The sequence below is a fragment of the Rhinolophus ferrumequinum genome, chromosome 12 (genome assembly GCF_004115265.2).
Source record: "Rhinolophus ferrumequinum isolate MPI-CBG mRhiFer1 chromosome 12, mRhiFer1_v1.p, whole genome shotgun sequence".
Lineage (NCBI taxonomy): Eukaryota > Metazoa > Chordata > Mammalia > Chiroptera > Rhinolophidae > Rhinolophus > Rhinolophus ferrumequinum.
In genome coordinates, this window is record NC_046295.1 from 76,645,436 (window position 1) to 76,661,095 (window position 15,660).

Sequence of the window (15,660 nt, forward strand, 5' to 3'; positions counted from 1 at the left end):
CCACCCCCACCCCCCTTACCCTCTGGTAACCACTAAACTGTTGTCTGTGTCTATGAGTTTTTGTTTCTCATTTGTTTGTCTGAGGGTTCCATGTTTGACCAGCGTCCTGGCAGACGGGTGACCAGTGTGAGCAGCGGGAACACGCAGACATCCCTGCAAAGCCCTGGCTTTGACTCCACCTCTGACTCAGTGTGACTCCGGGCCTGTCCTATCACCTCTTTGAGCCTCAGCAAAATGGGGACAGTCACAGAGCTGACTTCATCTAGGTATCTCGAGGATTCCGTGAGATAACACTTAAAAAGGTCACGCAGGCAGTCAGGACCTGGCAGGCAGTGCACACAGCACACAATACCCGGAGCCACCACGACCACTGTTAGGATTCCTCAGTCTGGGCGAGTCTCCCAGCTCCACGACTGACTTCTCAGGGGTGAATGGGGCGGGGGGAGTGGCCATCCTGAGAGAGTGCTTCCTGACAGATCAGTACTGGGAAGGTTCAGGAAAGGAGACGCAGCTCACTCCTGGAGGAGCGCAGCTTGGAGAGGCCAGGGCTCCTAGCTTTCTCAGCAGCTTCTATCTGTCCTACAACAAATACGGTGTCTTTTGCGAAAAGAAACAAGTATCGTGCCATAATGGGAGAAAGCATTATGTTAATGATGCCTGACACTTCCTAGCTTCCGCGCTGTGTTTTGGGGGGTCAGATGAGAGCAGCCACCCCCCACTCCCAGGCCTGGCTCTTCACACGCAGGCCCCTCTGCCCAGCAACCTCCCTGCTACTCTTCAAGGGGAAATGCCACAACATTCTTGGAAAATGAGGGCCCATTGTACTCAGACAATAGGACCCCCATAGACTGCTTCCTACCCAGGGATAAAAATATTTACAGGAAAAGAAAATGGTCCCCCCCCACCACACACACACACACACACACACACACACACACAGTGGGTTTTGCCCAAGTCACAAAGCTGCTGTTGAGAGGTCTATATTTAGACCAGGACCTACTCTCAACCCACCTCTCAATGCCTAGCTCTTCTTTGAGTCCCCAGGCCTTCTAGAAAGAGTGCAGATACAGCTGTCCTGACACCCTGCTAAGACCCTCAAGCCCCCAGGCCTTTGCGTAGGACGGAAGCCTGCCTCAGGGCCAGTGGGAGGCTCAGGGCACAGCTGACCACCCAGGCAGCCCTCCCAGGCCCAGTCAGGCTCGGAACCCTGCCCCAAGTCCACCCCCAGATCCTGAGCAGCCAGTGATGGGTGGTTGGTTGCCGGTTTGGGTTTTATTTTTAAGACTTTCAAATGGCAGAGTTATGTTTCCATTAGAAGGCCTGCAGGAAACAAAATGCAACCGACAGCCCAGGCAAAATATTTTGGACTCTGAAAAGCTCTCCAATGCCACGGTGGGAATCTTCCGTGGGTGGTGATGGCTGGAGCACAGACCCCGGGTTCCAGCCCCAGCTCCACTGCCTACACCAGGGGAGCCTGGGCAAATGACTCCACCTCTTCAAGCCTCAGCGTCCACAGCTGTGATGAGGACAGAATCATAATTCCTCAGACAGCAGAGTTGTGCCAGCTGGATGAAGCGTGCCCACACAAAACACCTGCTCTTTTTATTACTATTTCTGTGTTTATTACAACTATTGCTATTTTTATTGTATTATTCCTTTTTTATTATTTTCCTAATAAAAACAATTAATATTATGGTGATGGTTATTTTTATTATTTCCATTATTATATTACTACCAGGATGGCCAGTTTCCTGAGTGGCAAAATGAGACCAAAAATCCCAGCTTTTCAGGGATTGTGGGTGATTTCATTTTACTCTTCTTACTTACCTGTTAATTCTATTTTCCTACAATGAATACGTACCCTTTGAATGTCAAAGGCATTTTTCATGCAGAGTAAAAGCTTAGTGTAGTCACTTGCCCTCACTCCTGTCTTGTGTTATTGGGACCTGGCTCCCTGTGACATTTCTTTCCAAAAATGGGGGCAATTCCAGTTCTGCCCACTCGCAACAGTTCAACCTGGGTTGAGCCCAAGGTCTCCTTTCCTATCACACAGGTGTGCACCTGCCAGACACCCAGGCCAGGCCACATCTCCAAGTACCTCCGCCCTCTGTTGTTAGGAGGTGGGGAGGTTGTCATGACACCAGGGGACCAGTAGTTTGGGGGTCCAAAAATCAGAGGGCTATGTGATGTTTTGAGAGCATCTGACACACAGCCCTGACCTACCTTCCACCCCAAGTAAGCTGAGGGTCGAGGCAGAAATCTGAAACCTAGCTCTCGTCCCGTCTTGACCATCCTGGGCCATTTAAAGGCTCAGCTCCGGGCCTTTGCACGTGCCATCGCCTTGGTCTGATAGTACTTCTCCCACAAGGGCCTCGGCTGAGATGACCTTTCAGGAAACCCTTGTGAGCCGCGAGCGGATGTCAGGCCCTCACTGTCACTGGTCACCCTGTCATCTCCTTCATAGCGCTCACTTGACTGTGTACACGGCTGTTGACTCTGTCTCCCGTCTGCCATCACCGGACCTGACACAGTCAGTGTGTCCGACCAGGAGCCGCCTGTCTCTCCCTCAGGGTAATCCCTCGTCTCATCAACCCTCTCCCACCCCTCTGAGCTAACGCCTCCAGCTGAGAAGATACCAAAGGGTAATAAATTCTCAAAGCCACCAGGTCAAGTGGCGCCAGCTCCTGCCCCTTTGGTCTCAAGGTAAATAGGCACATTTTCAGTTACTTAGTTTTGGGGGAGGGTGGGAGTGGAATAAAATAAAAATCCCAGTGTGAGGCCTTCTCAGCCTTTTCTGTCTGCTCTGCCACCTCCCCTGTGACCCCCTACCCGTCCATCCACCCCTCATCTGCCCCCCATGCCAAAGCTCCATGAAATCCCCACCCCTTCCACAAAGCTACTCTGACCCCCTGGCCCACGACGACTCTTCTCTCTGAATGCCATTTCACAGACAGAGAAACTGAGGCCCAGCAAGGTAAAGCCACTTGTTAAGGTTGCCCAGCAGGTTGGGACTCACGCCCCCTTAGTAATCCCATCTGCTCCCCTACTGCACACCATTTATCCTTTCACGGAAGCCTTAGACAGCAGGGACCCATTTGTCAGATGAGGAGACTGAGCCTTGGAGGTTGAATCAACTGAGAGGATTTGAACCCAGGTCCCCCTGAGTTCTTTCCCACCACACCATGGGGTTCCAGCCTCAGTCCCTCCTTTATGGCACTGGCCCCAGCCCCTTGAAGCCTGAGCACAGGCTGACCGGGGTAGCCCGGAGGAAGCCAACAGAACTGTGGGAAGGCGTGGCAAGGTGACCAAGGGCAATTGCGCCGCCTACCAGCCATGGAATTCAGCCACTAATGACCTGAGCGCCAGGCATTGGGGTTTTCTGGCTGACCTGGCTCGCACCCGACTTCCAAAGGGATCAGCTCAGCCAGCTGGGTTCCCCAGAGGGAAGTTGGTGGGCACTGCTCAGGGGCCACTGGCCAGCCAAGAATAAGTAAACTCTGCTGCTGTTCGGCCATTCCAGGGCCAGGCCGCCTGCAGAGGAGATGGGTCTGGAGCCCCTTTTCCTCATCACCCCACCCTCTGCCACCTGCCTGGCCACCTAGGGGGCAGAGGGTGAAGATCACTGAAAGAAAATGACCCCTGCCCAGGGACGTGCGGTACACGCAAATAGGGCTTTCCTGGGCTAACACGGAGCCCCCTGCACCACTCCCAGAGGATCAAGGCCTGGCCTGTCTCCTCAAGTGTTCAAACCCAGTACTGGCAGCTTCCAGCCTGGCACTCAGAGCTCTGCCTGTGCTCCTAACATTCCCTCACGTCCTCTAGGACCAATCTTCACAGGGTCCCCTTCCCAGGAGGCTTTGCCTGCCTCCTTCAGCCCATGTGGACCCCCAAGCCAGGGCCAGGGAGCTTCCAGTTCCTCACTGTGCAAATATTTACTGGGCAAACATAATCCCACTACTAACAACGGGATAATGACGAGACCGCTGATGACGACAGTGGCAGCCAGTGCTCTCCAAGCACCTTCCCTGCTCCAGGCACCCAGCTGACTCGCATCTTTAATTTTCACAACACCCTGTACAGGAGGTGTGCTCATCCTGTTAAATTGAGGCTCCACCAGGTGAGGTAATTTGCTCACGGGCACACAACCAATAAGAGGAGGAGCTGGGCTTGAACCTGGGCCTGTCAAGATGACTCCAGGGCCCCAGTTCTGCTGATGGAGGGAAGAAGCGGGGCGGGGGAGTCACCCACAGTGACAAAGGGGGCTCGACAATACCACCAGGTCATGTGTCTATTCGGAATCTGGAGACCATTAGAGACCATTATGGCAACAAGGGGAAACTGAGGCCCAGAGAAGGAAGTCACTCACTAGAGATGATGGTGAGTGGGCGTCAGAGCCTGACCAGAATCCACCCTATGCCCCCCTGGGCACCTCTCACCTTTCGCCAGAGCAGCTGGGCCTGTGGTGTCCCAGTACCCTCAATCTCATGCCGCATGCTGTTGAAGAGGGCGACGCCATACTGGTCCTCATAAAAACGAAGGAACTCCGTCAGGATCTTTCCAGTTCTCTCTGGAACAGAAGGACAAACAGGACCGTCAGGTTGTCACGGTTACTTACATGCAGCAACCCTGCCCCAGGGAGGAGCGTCCACAATGCCCCAAATTCCTGCTTGTAAAAACTGCACAAGCTCTGCGCTTTCGTCCGCTTTGCATTCCTGGGCAGAATTGTGCATTTCCTGCACACACTTGGGTGAACCTCCAGACAGGAAAATGGGCAATGACCCTAGACAGAGAAATGACCAAAGAGAAATTACGAGGAACCAACAGACAAGTGCAAAGACACTCAGCCTCACCAGTCATCAACCAAATGCAAAAGGAACCAAGATTCCCCGGTCAGACCAGCTAGGATGTAATGGAACAGGCAACTTAACCCAGGGCTGGGGGTTTTTGGAAATGGGGCCGGCCTTTTTGAGGGTGACTGGCAGCTGTGTGCACAATTTTAACAGCGGAAGTAAGAAAATTGGGGGGCGGTCTATAAGTATATGTATCAACAAAGGGAAAGTATCCACATTCTGTCACACAAGGAAAAGCAAGTTACAGAAACAAATGCTGAATATCATCTCATTTAAAGTTATTCCTGTTCGTGCATATAAATTATTTATGCCTGGAGACTTATGGAAAGAGGTCCCAAAGGCCGCACTCCAGACTGTTAAAAGTGGGACCTCTGCGTGTGGGAATGAAGAAAGCAGAGTCCATTTCATCTTCTGCTTTATTCACTTTAATAGCATTTGAATTATTTTACAAGCATGACTCCTTTCACAATAAAAAATAAATATTCTGAAATGGACTCATTTACCAAGTTAAACAACCTTTCTGCTTTCACGGGCCGTTTGATTCTCTTCCGCTAAAGCAGTTTCTGAACAGAGAAGGTTGAGTACCGTGGCCTCCAGAGCAGGCCTAGCACACATTAGACACTCAGTATGTGCGCTGGCTAAGCATCCCTATTCACAGATGAGGACACTAAGGCCCAGCGAGGGTCGTGACCCGGGACAAGGGAGCCTTCTCCTTGGGAGAGACTTCCTGATGCTGAATAGCTGCCGTCCGTCCCGACCACAGGTCGGCCCACTGTACAGCTCCCTCTCTGGGCCTGTTTCCCCTGCACACTGAGAAGCCTGGATTCAATAATGGACAGGCCCTGTTACCTTTAACAGTTTTGGATTCCAGGTTTCAAAGTCCTGGTTCTTTCTCAAAGGAGAAGGGACTGACATGATGCTGCCGCTCCCATGGCTGGCCTCTGGGTACGGAAGGTACCTGGCTAGGACAGCGTTTCATTCAATCCTCTCAATAGCTCTGTGAGGTAGAGCTGGTGTTATCCCCATTTTACAGAGGAGGAAACTGAGACTCACTGGCATGAGGTCACACAGCTAGCGGGCCGTGTAGCTAGGCTTGTAGTAGCCAGGATGTGGTGGCCGGGAGGAAGGCTAAAAGCATGTACCCCATCCCACACCTGGGGCCTTGAACAGACCCACTCCCTCCACTCCCTCTGGAGGCAGCGCAACCCATGGACCACTACCCACAGGCATGGCCTCGCCTGTGTTCCTCTTTCCTGGAATGAGGTCACGTCTGTCCATATTCTGTTTGGAGGGGGGTGGGGAAGAGGGGAAAACAAATAAGGAAATTGCTTAGAATTCTATTTTTTAAAGGCTATTAACAACCAGGACTCTCTCGAAGGCCACGGGAATTGTTTTGAAAAATGATGAGGCAAGATTGGGCAGGGGGGTGGGGGGAGGGGGCGGGGAGGTAATGGGATAATGAATTGGAGCCAAATAGAGAAAATAGGATCCCAGATGACAATGATATTGGTACATCATGTAATCATCATAATAGTTACCACTGATTGTTAACCTGAGCCAGTGGGTGGGCAAGTTTTACATGCATGATCCCAAAGAACCTTCATGAAAACCCTAGGGAGTCAGTTCTATTGTTTCCCATTTTAGGGATGAGGAGGCTCATGGTACCAGGATTGGACAGCCTGCTTCTCAGCTGCCAGCCCACAAAGCCTCGCCCAGGGTTTTGCCCCAGCTCCGCCCCAAGCAGCCAGACTCCCAACGGGTACTATCCCGGCCAGCAGGCTTGGGCCCTCTGATCTCGAGGGTCCTCCACCACGGCTCTGCTCTGGGAGGCCTGACCCAGCCCTGGCGCACCCAGCCTCAGGCAGAGCATTAGTTCCAGAAGGGCCAGAATCTGCCCTGACCCTTGGGGAACCAGGTCCAGGAGGAAGCTGCTGGCCTGTGTTAGCGCTCAAACCGGGGTCTGCCTGACCCACAGCCTGCTGTCAGCTGCCGGGTCAGCGAAGGCCAGACATCGAGTCCAGGCAGGCCGTGGCTGGGTTTAGAAGTCCCCCGGGGCTAGACTGGGGAGGACAGGAAGGGCAAGGCCAGCCAGGTGAAGGCCCATCGAGGGACAGGCATCCTTCAGGCCCACACTGCGTGGGGCTGTGGGTTGAAGAGGAAGCCAGTGGAGGCTGAGGAAGTGACAACCAGAATGAGGTGCCCCAGACAGAGCCAGAAGGCAAAGATGAGGCTGACAAACCTGTAATATCCAGGCTAAGAGGGGCCAAGGCAGGGTGGGAGGCAAGGGTGAAATTCATTCTAGACCTCTCATGTTATCCAAGTGAGGCTGTGGGACCAGGTGTGGAGGCCGGGAGGACTGGGGCACACAGGATACCCGCAGACATTTGGGGGGCGGGGCGGCCTCACCCAATGGAGTAGGAAAAGAGGAGGCAGCTCCATGAGCCCTGCAGCGACTCCGCCCCGATGGCACCCAACTTCAACTATAGGCAGGCCTTGCTATCCAAACTCAAGACCTGTACAGCTCGGGGTCTGTTTTTAGATAAACCCTGTGCTACCTAAAATTTCAGAACCAAACAGATCGGAGAGTGTGGGGTCTCTCACTACCCAGCCTTGCTCTCCCAACTCGGGAGCCAAATGGACTGGGATAAAGAGGGGTGCTAGTGTCTAAGGATTGACTGCAAACCCCAGGCAGGTGGGCCTGATGCCCTTTTGATCACCACTGGGTCCCCTTAACTCAACTCCTGTGGCCTGGAGCAGGCCATTCCCCAGGGAGGGGTAGTGCACTCACCAAACGGTGACTGAGTGCCTGCTCTTCCCCAGGCCCCACAGGACAGAGGAAACGCTGGGTGAGGGCTGGGGGCGATGGCATTCCAGAGGGGTTAAGGACTAAAAGGACAGAGCTGGCAGAGCCAGGGAGCTGAGGACCCTAGTCTCCTAAGTTTGGCAGCAAAGGGAGCGCTGGAAAGGGAAGACTGTGGGGGAACAGGGCCGCGGGTGGCTTCTTGGCAGAGCCAGCCCCAAGCACATTCTTGAGAGATGTCCTAAGACAGCTTGGGAGGAACTGCCGAGTGCTTCATACAAAGGAAGAGTCACAGGAAGGCAGAGGATGAGGAGTTGGGGCGTAGGGACCTCGGAGAGGCAGGAGGAGGAGAGGCTCCAGCCCCCTCCAGGGACGAAGGGCTTACAGGAGAGCAGCCCTGAACGGGGTCCCCCTCTGGCCAGATGCTGCAGGAGGAGGAAGACCCGGGCAGGCGTGCGGCCCTGGGGTAGGCCTCCATGAGAGGGCCGGGCCTCGACGCTCCTCCTGTCTGCTGAGCTCAGGGCCTCGTCCAGGCAGCCCCCTCCCTATACAGGATACTCAGCACCCCACTTTCCCACTCCCTGCCTCCCAGCAGCGGCCATCCACTGGGATTTTACAACGGGGATTCCCACTGCAGCATCCCTGCCTGGGTGTTTGTGGGTGGTCCCCAAGGGTTCAGGTGCCCCTCTCTCCACACCTGCCCACATTAGCTCTTCCCACTTCCTCCCACAGCTTCTGGAGACAACCTATGCCATGGATCTGGGGTCTCCAAGATCAAGACTCCCCACTCCGAAGGAGACTGAGCCAGAGAGGCTGAGGGGCTCATCTGAAGTCACACAGCCAGACTGAGACACTCAGGGTTCAAGCCGCAGCCTGCTGACCCCCTCCTGATCCTGGCTCTGACCACTGTCCACAGGGCTCCACAAGGCATCCCCCACCCAGAGGGCAGACCAGAAGAGGCTGTAGCCCCATCTCCAAAGGCCCAGGACCTGGGAAGCCCCGGCAAACTGTAGCAATCCAGATGCTGGCTGTGTGCCGGCCTCGCCTACCTTCCACAGTTTCTCATCCATCCTCCCTCCCTCCTCGCACTGACTCAGCCCAAGGTGCTCTTGGAGGAGAAGGTACAGGGGGGACTGAGGGAGCCTGCCCTCCAGCCCCAAGCTTCCAGCCTCCTGATGAGGAGCACAGGGTAGGGGCCGGAATCCCAGTTCTGCCAGCCCCCAGCCCTGCAGCTGCCTAGCTCTCTCAGAGCCTCGAGTTCCTCATCTGTAAAATGGGTACAACAGAATCCATTCACAGTGCTCTGCAGGACAAGGACAGGATGTGAAGTGTTCGGTTCAGGGCCTCCCTAAATGTTACTATTAATCAGAACAGTGCTCAGCTTATAACGTGTAAGAGACTAAAATTTTTATTAGCAGATATAACTTTTATAGTTTGAAAAACTCCAATAAAGACTTAAAAAAAACCAGGAAAATAATCATAAAATGATAAGGATGGATAAGTCTTCAACAAAGATCAGATAGAGGGAAAGCACACAAGAAGGCAGGAATCACATAGGCAAAGGTGAGGGGCTAGGAAAGCCAGGCCAGGTGTGTGCAAGGAGCACCCCTATACCCAGGTTCCCACCTGACCTTGGTGGGGTCCCCTGGCATGATCTTCAGCCTCTTCTAGTGCACAGAGCCTATCGCTGCCCCCTTTTGTGCCCCTCTGTCAATACGTCCCACAGAATTAGGAGGTAAACTCACCCCACTAGGACACAGGGCCCAACACACACACTCAGATTCTTCAAATGGCTCCAGAGGTAAATATAGGTAAATAAGGCCCTCCACTTTATAGGTGTGCGAACCAAGGCTCAGAAAGATTAGTGGCTCACGAAAGGTCATTTTACTCTGTCAGTCAACAAAAATCGAGTGGGCACCTCCGTGGGCTGTCACAGGAAGGGCCTACCTGTGGGCTCCTGATTCCTTCATTAGCAAGAGGGCAGGCAGCCCACGAATCCTGGGTGTGAGATCTGTGCCTAGCCACCACTGTGCCACTGAGGCCTCCATCTCCACGTCACATCTGTAGTATGAGGGTAATAGATACCATCCGGCTTCAAAGAGGCCACTTCCCAGGACGTGGGGGTCCGGGCGAGACACGACACGACACGACACCACACACACACACACACACACACACACACACACACACGGTTTATTTTGGAGTCAAGCCTTTCAGCGAGCTGGTTGAGTAAGGGTTCTTGTATCTCAGATCTCTGGGCCTTAGGATGATTCTGCCCCCCACACATGTGGAACCCCATCTCCAAAGCCTGCACCCTCTGGGACCATCAAGGGTCACCTAGAGGGGCCTTCTCACCAGCCAGTCCTCCTCACTCTGCCCCCAGAACTCCCAGAGTTTACCAGGTGTACTTGCCTCTGAGAACGTATGCATGCTCAATAGCTCTTTTAATGCCAAAATACTGTTACACCCACTTTACAGATAGGGAGACCCAGTGACTTACTCAAAGACACACAGCCTAGAAGGGAAAGAGGTGGGTTTCAAACGTTGTCTTACACCAAAGCTTCTTCCTCCCCCAGCCTCATGCTGCAGCACAATACAATTTCCAAAACCTTATACTTTATGGCTGGGTCTTTGGTCCCACGAGGTAGGTAAAGCAGAATTTACTGTCCCCATTTTACAGATGAGGAAACTGAGGTTTAGAGAGGCAAAGTGACTTTCCCAAGGTCATAAAGTTGGCCACGCAGTCAGAGCCAGAACTGAAGTTGGGGGTTTCCAGCCCCCATCTTGTCATAGCTGGCAGGGAACCTTCATACCTACTGGATACTTGCTTAAGCATCTTCTCTGGGCCTCAATAATTCTACTTGTAAAATGGGTGGGTGGATCCCTGTTGGCTCAGCTGATCTAAAATATTCTGAAATCTCAACGGCAATCTAATCAGTGTTATTCTGGCCCCAAGGACTGATCAGGGTGCTGGCCTCAGCACCTCTTCTGAGCTGTTGGTGAGTCAGTTCTGAGTAGGAGCTGACCACAGCCCCCCCAAGCTGGACAGAACGACCAGGGGGAGGGTAGGTGGAGGACAGGATTCAGTACCAACGCCACCTGGGTACAGATCACCATCTTCTCCGGGCACACGGGCTCTGGGTTCAAGTCCCAGCTCTGCCACCTGCTAGCTGTGTGGCTTCAACCAAGGCACTTACCCTTTCTGAGCCTATTTTCCCCTCTGCAAAATGGCACAACATTGGATTGTAGGACGATCTATAAGCTAAGGAGTGTAAAGCACTTTGCCCTGAGAAGGAGAAGGCACGTCACTAATGGGGGCACTAATAAAGTGCCTTGCCCAAGGTTCCTCTGACCCAGAGAGAAGCCCTTGAAACAGAGGTAGAGGAACCACCATCCCACCCACCCCCAGCACCAGCACCAACAGCAGCCAAAGCAGCCGGAAGAACACTAATCTCTGATTTTCCAAACTGACAATGTTAAGGATCACGCTACTTCCTGCACTCAGATAGCAGAGGCTGAACAAGAACTGGGGGTGGGGTACTGGGCCCATTGTGCACATAGGGAAACCGAGGCTCAGAAAGGAGAAGAGGCTTGCTGAGCTGCGAATGGGAGGAAGAAGCACAGGAGTCCTCGGAGAACGGACCTAGAAAGGTGATACCCTGGAGAGCCTGGGATGCCCTCCCAAAGCCCACCACATGCCACACCTGTGCTAAGCCTTTGACCTGCCTGTATCATTCCCCCAAATCCTGAACTCAACCCTGAGGCAGGGGGTGTCATATTGGAGGAACGTTTCAGACCAGGAGACAGAGACCCAGAGAACTGAGACCCCCTCCCAAGTCTCTCACTGGGGAGAGGCAGAGGCAGGATCTGAGCGCAGGCCCTGGACCCCACTCCATGCTGACGGTGAGGCACCTGGACGAAGAGGAAGATTTCTAGCTGAGATCGCACCAGCCTTGTGCCAAACCCGGGGGCTTCACACTGGTCCCAGCCCTGGTTTGGCCTGAGCGGAGGGCATGGTGCCAGACCTGTTCCCGGCTCCTCCGGTCCCTCCAGTGGGCTCTAAGGACACACCTCACGCACGAGGCCCGGCCCAGTTTCAGGGCTGAGAGATTTGCAGACTGAAACCAGGCAGGCAGCACTCTGCAGGGCGGGGCAGGCCCAGAACCTGCCAGCCTAGTTCCCAGAGCACTGGAGAGCAGGGCCAGGGAGGAGGCGGGGAGGCCGCCTGTGACACCAACCCCACCCATCCCAGAGCTGAAGGAACAGCAGAGGCAGAATGGGGCTGGGATTCTAGTTCCCCGTGTCATAGAGTTGCCCAAAGTATCACCATGGGAAAGCAGGAAAAGCTTGAGGTGTAGAGAGGTATCCACACACTCCTAGGGTCCCACAGCATGTCCTGACAGAGCAGGGTCCCACGCCTGGCCCCCAGTGCCTAGCCCAGGGCCTTTCCACTTGACTCCCCTTAAGATCAGTGTTCACACAACAGCAACAGCTGTGCGATCAGCAGCTCCTCTGTACCCAGCATGGTGCTGCACGTTTACACGCATGACTTCATTCGTTGTCCCCACTTTGTAGAGGACACTGAGAGTCAGAGAGGGTAAGTGACTTCTCTAGGGACATACAGCTGGTAAATGACATGCACCCAGAACAGTCTGAGTCTAACAGAGAACCAAAGTTTGGGCAAATCCATCTCACCCCCATCTTCCAGACTGGCAGTCTCTGGGGGCAGGGGCCCCACACAGCACTGGCCCTGTGGGTGGCCACCGTCAGGAAGGCTGACAGAAAGGCTGACAGAAAGGCTGACACGGCTCCTGCTCAGGACCTGTAATCGGGGGGAAGCCCAGAGGAGGCGGGTAATGACAGGCTCCATTGGCCAGCAGGGGAAGGGGATGGGCAGCCCGCCTATGAGTCTCAACTAGCAGCTGGAACTCTCCAGAGCCAAACCCAGGACGGGGTAGGACACCTGAGTGCACCTCCACAGGCCGCTCCTCGTCCCGAAGGGGAAGAGCACCCAGAGAGGGCACGGTCACCCCACAAGTCTCCCCTGGAGAAGGGGTGTGCTCAGAGCATCTATAAGGCAACAGTAGGTCCCTGTGACCCCACTTCTGGGCCCAAGAGGACTCCAAGCCCTCCATGCCCTGCTCCCCAGCACAAGGACGTCAGGGCAAAGTGGGCTTCCTAACGGGGAGCCCACACAGCTCAGCCCAGGCCATACCAATAGTCACTGTCCCCCAGCCAGGCCACTCTCATGTTATGCCTGCCATAGCCTCCGAATCTCTACCTCCCCTCCCCCTCTGATCCCCCCCGAATCTCCCCTGCTCAAAAACCTTCTATGGCTCCCACTGCCTTTGGGCGTCTCAGTATGCCCCAGGCCCCTGTGTGCCCTTCCTTGCCATGGGGTCCTGCACAGGCTGCTCTCCTCTGCTGAGCTCATTCCTCAGCTCTCCAAGGCACCCTCCCTTCCCCCAGGAAGTCCCCAGGCTGGTGGGTGCCCCCCACGGACTCCCACCGTCCCCCACAGTTGATCTCCCAGTGTGTAAAGGCCTGTTCCCTGTCTGACTCCCCCTGGCAGTACCCACCACATCTGGGACAAATCTCGGCTCATAGTAAGAATGGGAAGAAAGCCCAGAGTGAGAGGCCAGAGGCAGTGATCCTGGGCCAGGGCCACCCCCCGCGGAGAGACACCACCCCCATTGAGCAACAAAGCTCCCCACACACACCCCAGAGATTCCTCACCGCAGAAAGCAAAGCTAATGCCCAACCCAGGGGCTGTGGCTGGGTCTCAGGGATGAGAGAATGTATACAATGCTGTCCCTTTTCCTCAGGAAGGTGGTTGCCACCCACGAGATTTCCCTTCCTGCTGGCCTCAGGTGCCCCAAAGGGGCCCTCTGCCGGGTCACCTCTTCCTGGGGGCCAGTTATCAACAAGGAAAAACCTCTCCCCATAAATACAGCAGCCCGCAGCACACCAAGGCCCGGTAATGACAGCCCCCTGACCGCATGCCAGTTCTGTGCGAGGGACTTTATGTGGGCGATCACGACGGCCCAGGGAAGGGAGGTTCTGTCATTACCCCAGTGGACAGAGGAGGAAATGAAAGCATGGGGCAGTTTGGGAACCTGCCTAGTGCCACACAGCTGGAAAGGCACGATGCTGGCTGGTGACACCCAGATCCCCACATGGGCTAGCACTCTGCAAGGGCATTTACCAAATTTGGACACTGAGCCCTGGCAACAGCCCCGCAGGTGGGTGTAGGTATCAGCCCCACAGAGGCTGTGGGGCCCAGTGACGTGCCCCAGGCCAGCCAGCTGTCAAGTGGAGGAGAGGGACTCCAAACTGGGGCTTGAATCCAGACTCCAGGGCTGTGGAAAGGACAGGAGACAGTCACACATAGCACTTTGTAAAGGCTCTCGCTGGCCTCCGATGGCCCACGGAGACGGTGGACTCATCCATCACCACATTCTCAGTATCTGACAGGGGACCTGCCTGCAAACACATTACACTGAGGCGGATCCAGGTTCCACTAGGGTGTCAGTCCCACTCCCCCCCACCCCCCACCACCCCACCCCAGCCATTTCCTACCTGTCTCAGATACTTCCCACCTCCATGCAATCACTAGGCTGTGCCCTCCGGCTGGAACTGCTTTCCCCCTCTTTCCCACAGTTCCAAATCTTAGTCACACTTCCAGGCCCTACCCAAACAGCATCTCTGCCATCACAATGTTTTGTAGCTGTCCATTTGCATATAATTATAATAATAACTGGGGCATGAGCTAATGCGTGTGACATTTAGCCCAGTGCCAGGCACAGAGGCAGCTCCCTGTGTTAACAATCACCGTCAACACGATTTCATTTAACCCTCACACCAGATCTAGTGTTAAACCCATTTTATACATGAGGACTCTGAGGCTCGGAGAAGCGAGCCCAACATCACCCAGGTGAGAGCAAAATTGAAACATGAAGCCAAGCTGGCCTTTGTTCACTGCCCTGTCCCAGGGCCGACACTGTACAGTTCACAGAGAAAACTCCCGAGTACTTGGTGACTCATGAGTACTCCGTCGACTGCTGGGGCATTCCCCACTTGACGGGCAGCTCCCTGTCTGATGACAGGCCACTGGACGTGAGGAGGGCCCTCTGAGATCAAGTCCAGGCTTTCCAATGAGCAGATGGGAAACCGAGGCTAGGGGAGTGGGGAAGGAGCAGCCGAGCTCCCACGGCCTCGTGCTCCTGCGAGCAGCCGCAGAGGAAGAAGTCAGTGGGATTTTGGTGCTCAGAGAGGAAAACTGGCTCTGGCCTGCAATGCTCTCCCAGAGCCCACCCTCTCCGCCTCGCCATCCCCTCGCCCCTTTCCTCCTTCTCCTCCTGCTCCCCAGGCTCGAAATCACCAGCTCGGTATCCCTCGCCCACAAGTCCTGTCCCCTCAGCCTCGGACACCACAGTGCCCACTTCTCCTTGGCACTCTCTGTAGCTACAATTGCTGTCACTGTGAAAGGCTCCTTCGACGCGGCTCCCCACAGACAGAGACCTTGTTCCACCATTTGCCCAGCACCCAGCTCCTGCTGGGCCCAGGTGGGAGCTCGATCAACAAGTGCTGAGAACAACGCCTGGGTGGCAGCTCATCGAGTTTCGGAGGCCAAAATGGCCAGCCAGGAGGCCGCGTGGGAACGGGGAGGAGGCCGAGGAGGGCAGGGTCTGCTGGGCCTCCCCATCAGAAGGCAGCTTTGGGGCAAGGCGGAGGGCCGGAAGAAGCCGGCCGGGATTTCTCACAAAGCTGCCTTTAAAGCTCTCCTCAGTTAGCAAATATTTAACCTCAGCTCAGCAAGCCAGGTCTGGTGAGAAGAGTGAGCTCTGAGGCCTGAGGAAGGAGGGAGGTGGCTAAAGTGCAGGCCCCGAGAAACACCAAGGAAAAGGGCAGACTGAAGACTTGCCCACCCCAGGGCCGCCCTTTCCTTTACACCTCTGGGGTGGCCTCAGAGGGAGGAAGTCAATTCCCATCTTGACACAAACAGAGGGA

General features: G+C 54.9%; 1 protein-coding gene across 1 annotated transcript in view; it reads right to left on the reverse strand.

Annotated features, from left to right (window-relative positions):
• NIBAN2 (niban apoptosis regulator 2) overlaps positions 1–15,660 on the reverse strand; it is a 49,159-nt gene that overhangs the window by 16,020 nt on the left and 17,479 nt on the right. The window contains exon 2 of the mRNA XM_033123224.1: positions 4,437–4,567. Within this exon, the coding sequence (XP_032979115.1) occupies positions 4,437–4,567 (131 nt within the window). The remainder of the gene's footprint in view (positions 1–4,436; positions 4,568–15,660) is intronic.